This window comes from Carya illinoinensis, chromosome 3 (assembly GCF_018687715.1).
Source record: "Carya illinoinensis cultivar Pawnee chromosome 3, C.illinoinensisPawnee_v1, whole genome shotgun sequence".
Taxonomy (NCBI): Eukaryota; Viridiplantae; Streptophyta; class Magnoliopsida; order Fagales; family Juglandaceae; genus Carya; species Carya illinoinensis.
In genome coordinates, this window is record NC_056754.1 from 13,128,828 (window position 1) to 13,134,827 (window position 6,000).

General features: G+C 36.4%; 1 protein-coding gene across 1 annotated transcript; it reads right to left on the reverse strand.

Annotated features, from left to right (window-relative positions):
• Nucleotides 1-430: 430 nt before the first annotated feature.
• Nucleotides 431-3,910, reverse strand: LOC122303327 (serine carboxypeptidase-like 45). Its single transcript, XM_043115073.1, has 10 exons — nt 3,550-3,910; nt 3,245-3,346; nt 2,817-2,912; nt 2,433-2,525; nt 1,941-2,011; nt 1,494-1,844; nt 1,276-1,403; nt 1,070-1,162; nt 839-956; nt 431-715 (listed from the first exon to the last, which is right to left on the reverse strand). The coding sequence occupies exons 1-10, from the start codon at nt 3,797-3,799 to the stop codon at nt 566-568; spliced, it is 1,452 nt and encodes a 483-aa protein (XP_042971007.1). The 5' UTR covers nt 3,800-3,910; the 3' UTR covers nt 431-565.
• Between the last annotated feature and the right edge of the window lie 2,090 nt (nt 3,911-6,000).

A 6,000-nucleotide genomic window follows, 5' to 3' on the forward strand; every position in this document is an offset into this window, starting at 1 on the left:
TTGACTGAAGTAAATGATTGGTTAAGAGTAAAGTTTTGCTTAAGATGTTGACAATTATTACCAAAAATAATTTTGAAAATACGAAGTTTTGTTCCTCTTTACGAAGGAATATTGCAAAAATAAAGTAATTACGAATCCAAATTAGGCTACAAAAAAAATTTAAAATGTCATTATTTTTAACTTTTCGAAGATTTCAAATGATGTTTTGATTACGTACGTGGATTTCTAAACGAGTAATGTTATATATTATATCATTATTTTATTTTTATTTTGTTATATAAGATGTAACATATTTATTATTATTAGATAATAAATAATTATTCTATTAAAGAATTATTTAATGATAATAAATATACCACATCTTATATAATAAGATAAAAATAAGATGGTAGTATAGTATATAGATTTTTTATTTTTGGCAAATACATGCTGCATTCATGGAAGAATTTCAAATTAATAGTAATATCACGTGCATATATCGGCCATACGTACAACAACATTGATCAGCTCTTATTAGAACTTAATATATATTACTGAGAGTAAAGATCTCTCTTTTAGCACTTGATCATGTTGCCGGCAGGGGTTTGCCTGCAATAAACTCCTTAAAGAGCGTTAATGATCTCTCTGGTTGAGAGGCTGGAGCTGCGTGAGAAGCTCCTCTTATGCTGGCAAAGGATAGCATCATCTTTCCATATACCTGTGTCCAACCACCAACCTGCCATAATAATAATAAATCAGGAAATTATTATAAGAACACCATGCATTTGGCAACTCTACTCTTTAGAAAGTTCGAATTTTGAGATATGTTTTCAGAAGTTGACATGAATACTTTCATGACCTGTTTTCCTTCAAACCAAGCTCTGTAAGGTACAGTTGTTTTCAGACCCAACTCCACTGCTAATCCATGCACGAGTGTCCGAGTCCCGGTAAATGGGATAACGGAATCCTGATCTCCACTGTCAGATATTATCCAAATCACATTCATTATTGATAACGGGGACAAGCATATGGAGTACGACAATAACGAGCTCGAAATTCGATCGTTTAAGAGCTTATTAGAGATCGATACCTGTAAACCAAGGCCCGGATGCCAGACTTGACAAGTGATCCTACGACAGGAATCGTAGGTTTCTCTCGGTCTCTCGCATCATATTTTGGAACCCTGAAATTAAAAATTGTAAGAGATGATCAGCATCTAAGAACTAATTGCGATAACCCATTTGATGCATGTTATAATTAATTACTACGATTCTTAACAGATGTGCATGTTATTACTTGCTGCATAAAACCCATTTTGGGACTCCAACGAGCCGGGCATGGAGAGCCTGCTGCACATCTTTCCTGTTCAAATACTTGTCTGTATTTTCTTGAGCGCAGACATCTTCCTTGCTCTGCCTAACTGGCTGTAAGCAGAGGGAGAAATGAAAAGACTGTTTGAAATCAAAACAAGATCATATAATAATGCAATCTTTTTGGGGAACTAATTCATTCACCTGTTGACTGGAAGCATCTGAGAGTGAATGAAAAGATGACAAAGTCTCAACTCTAGATTGTAGAGGGTGATACAGAGTCTCCACTTGAGATTGACCAGATGACTGCTCACAGACATCACCAATGACATAGTATCGATCGATTGACAGAGAAAGTTGTCTTGAAAGTTGGGTATATACAGCAGTACAGGCGGGAGAAAGAAAGCCGCCATATATGGCCTCTCGCATCATCTGAGAACTGTTGCAATATTTACTGAGAAGGCTATAAACAGCATCAGATATCAAGCCATGAGACCAGTTATACTCGTCCGGCGCATTGAAATCAGTGGCGAATTCCAGAAGAGGATTCCCTATCTGCAGTAGTGTTCGTTACAGATTTAAAAAAATTTTCTCATTGTGAAAAATCAAATAATTAATTCGAGAAGTCATATTTCCATCATGTCTACTCACAGCGATCCCCTTCAATTTGAACTTCAAATTGGACTGAACAATGAGATGTGCAAGTTGTGGAACATAATGACCTATTACCAACAACAGCAACATTAAATTAAGAGAAATGAAATTTGTAATTTTCGGAAGTGTAAATCTCGCACACTGGTTTAAAAATAGTAAGTAAATTTGAGATCCACCTAAAAAAATTACTTTTTTAAAAATACATTCCATTTTTTTATAAAGAAAATTTCGGAACTTGGACCCCTTTTATCTAACATTTCTCTTTAATTATTCTCACTCTTACACATAGGCTTATCAAAAGAGAATTATTTCAGTTTCGAAAACTAGGCATAGTGTGGCAACCCAGTCATCATATCTTATCTACGACGTGCTCTCTATCGTACTTTTCTAACAGTAATTAATGCCCGCACGCACATGAACAATCATGCCGATGATAATGGATGGTCTTCATTAAGAGGGACAAACAAAAACTAAAGGGAAGGAATTTACCGGCATAGCTCTCTCCCGCGATAAAAAAATCTCTGTTTTGGTATTCCGGAAACTTGGCAAACCAGAGTTTCAGGAATAAGAGACTGTCTTGTGCTGAAAAAAAGCAGAACCAAATGTCAGTTTTGAAATATATATGCATGTCTAAGCTTGTTATTTGATAAACATCCCCTCGTAGCTGTAATTCTCATGTAAAATAGTCTAAAAGCTATCATGTCTGTATTCTGTTTTTGATAGATAATCTGTAAACATCAGAAACTGAAAGTATGTGCATGTGAACTGTATTATTCGACATGAATAAGCATCGAATAATGTCAGAACCAGACACTAAAACAACTTCAGTAGCTACAAATTTGACAAATTGGTAGATGATGAAAGAACATAAACCTGTTATCTCATCGTCCACATAGCTGTAAAATGATTTATTAGATGAGTAAGAAAAACCAACTCCAGCTGGTGACTCCAGGTACAGCATATTTGCTTCTGTTAAACAAATAGGAAGTACTTACAAAAGTGAGTAAATCTTTCTTTTAGAATAAATAAATAAATAAACTCATCCAATTAGAGTAAAACATGAAACTATAATATTTTCACGTGCTAAAAAGGACTGATGTGGATAAGACTTTCTTTGCTTTGTCTAATCTGGTGAGATTTTCTTGGCAGACATGCTACGATTCCCGCACATAGGCACCCGGGGGGGGGGGGGGGGGGGGGGGGGGGGGGGGGGGGGGGGGGGGGGGGGGGGGGGGGGGGGGTGTGTGCCGGAAGAAAGAAATTAAGCAAGAAAGAAGGAAAGAAATGGCCATTGTAAAGACCTTTATTCCAACTATACTCGTTCTTGACAAGATTATATCCACTTGGTCTAAAGGGTCCGTGCTCAATAAAAGCTCCAGCTCCAACAGATGAACAACCAGGCCCTACAAAAGAGAGAGAAAAATACAAACTCATTCACACACCAAAGGGAGTGTATCTTATATATTTCTAATTTCATAAAACTCAGAGAGATCAGATTTTTGTGTCAAAACATTTAGGAAATGAAAAACCACTTAGAGAGAGAGAGAGAGAAGTTCTTTCAATGAGCTGGGCCCAGGTGATGAAAGTTAAAAAGAACCTAGGCTACCTCCATTTAGCCAGAGAACAAGAGGCTTTGAAGCAGGGTTTCCTTCAGCTTCAACAAAGTAGTAAAAGAGAGCTCTCTGTTGCTGTTCATCAATGGTGATGAAGCCAGCAAATTGTTGGAAACTGACCCGTGGCTGGCCAGGTAGACTTTTGATTTTGTGAGCTACGGGATGAGACTCCACTGGAATGATAGTAAGGAAGAACGACGCACAGGTTACGGCCATGACCATGATCCATTGCTGAAACTTCATGATTATGGAACGAGATGGAAGAGTGAGATCTGAATCTGAGCTCGCCCGATTTTTAATTTGGTTTGAGACAGACTGAGCATCTCATTATTATGCAAATACAAATCCAATAAAAAATTTAGGTTATAAAACTTAAAAATGTTCTACATTAGATTATTTAAGTTTAAAATTTTTGACTAGGTCTGTAATCAAATTTAGTTGTTACTATTTCACATTTAAATGAATAAAAAAAATATCTTTATACACTCTCTTTCCCTCTATTCTCCCTCTCATTATGTATTATTTTTTCATATTATTTAATAAAAAATAATAATATATTTTCATATAAACTCGTAATTTAAAAACAATAATAAAAAAATTGAAAAAAAAATTATTAAATTAATAATATCTTGTTATTATTTTAATTAATAAATTGACAATTTAATGTGAAAATAAGTTTTGAATATAATAATTAAATATAAAATAATATCATATTATGTAAATTTTATATTTATATTTAGATAATCCAATAAAAATGCTATAAATTATTATTCTTATAGAGCTGGGAGGCGATCGAGTAGGACTTTTAGAAATCTATATTGCCAAGTTTTTTTGTTTTAAAAAATTAAATTAAAATTTACCTTTCCGCAAATAATTGGCTAATAAGTACTGGAAGAACCAAGCAATTTTTTTTTTTTTTTTTTGGGTGGTGGGGCGGCGCACACGAGAACAAAGACAAGACATCAATTATTAAGATTGTCTAGCACGTGTATTGATTGTCAACTTGGTGCCTATAAAGTCCAGTTTATCTACAGATCAAGAATAACATCGGATAAACAAGGAAAAAATCAGAACCACTCAAATAAAAACAAGGATAAAGACCAGCAACAACATTGTCATAGAGCTAAAGTTAAAATAGGACAACAATAAAATTGTATTCAAAACTCAAATGCATTGTAACTATATGAAGAAATTCCTCATGAAGGTTCCCTCAGTTGAATTAAGGAGGAAACCATTTTTTACGAAATTATTTCTTGTGAATCTTTACGGTATAATAGCCATTGACCAACGTCCCTCTTGTTCTCATGGCCTCAGAAAGTTCAACCTCATCTCTGCCACACCATCGACTTCCGCCCCTCCCATATATTCTCCTACCACTCTCCATAACTTTATCACTCTCAAATTCAATAGAGATAATTATCTGTTGTGGAGGCTCAACTAGTGCCTTATATTTGTGGCCAAAACCTTTTTGGTTATCTTGATGGCACTCTCCCATGTCCCACCATGACTATACCATCCCCTACCTCTCCATCTATCCTTATTCCCAATCCCCACTTTCTGCATTGGACCCAGCATGATCAATTGATCCTAAGCACCATTCTCTCCTCCCTTTCTGAAAACATTCTCACATAGCTAGTTGGCCTCAACACTTCACGTGAGGTCTGGAATACCCTTGAGAGAATATTCTCTTCCACATCATCTGCCCGTATTATGAGTACAGGATTTCAGCTTTCAACCTTGAGAAAAGGCTCCCTCTCTATTGCTAACTATTTCACAAAAATTAAGCAATTATCCGACATTCTCTCAGCTATAAGTCATCCTTTCGATGACTTAGGAATTATTTCCTACATACTTGCTGGTCTCCCTTCCAATTATGACTCTCTTGTTACCTCAGTTACTACTCGTGTAGATCCCATGTCCCTCACTAATCTCTATGGCCATCTATTGACCCATGAACTACATTTAGAACAACAATCTCCTTCTCCAAATTTTTGTTTCCAATCAGCTAATCTTGCCACAAATGGATCTCCTCGTAACCCCAACTGCTCATTCCATAACAACCGTGGTGGACGCTCTCATGGTAGGGGGTGTGGTCGTGGCAATCCTTTATCCAATTTGCCAACCATGTCTGCTACCAACTCTGGTTCTCACCCACAGTGCCAACTTTGCAACAAAATTGTTCATCTTGTAGCTGCATGTTGGCACAAGTTTGATCAAGCTTTCCAAGCCACCCCACCTCCTCAAGCCTATGCTGCTACCTCTCACCAAGTTGCAGATTCATCCTGGTATCCAAACACTGGAGCAACATCTCACATTACCTCTGAACTATAGAATCGCAACCTCTATGCTGAAGAGTACGTTGGACAGGATCAAGTACGTGTCGGCAATGATCAAGGACTGAATATTCATCACATTGGTTATTCTTTTTTGCTCTCATCCTCTAA

Excerpts from the sequence above, each read along its gene's own strand:
- LOC122303327 (XM_043115073.1), bottom strand. The coding sequence starts at position 3,799 with ATGAAGTTTCAGCAATGGATCATGGTCATGGCCGTAACCTGTGCGTCG. Across the intron at positions 1,163-1,275 it reads AAATGGGTTTTATGCAGCAA|GGTTCCAAAATATGATGCGA; the intron begins GTAATAACATGC and ends TTTTAATTTCAG. Across the intron at positions 716-838 it reads CTTGGTTTGAAGGAAAACAG|GTTGGTGGTTGGACACAGGT; the intron begins GTCATGAAAGTA and ends TTATTATGGCAG.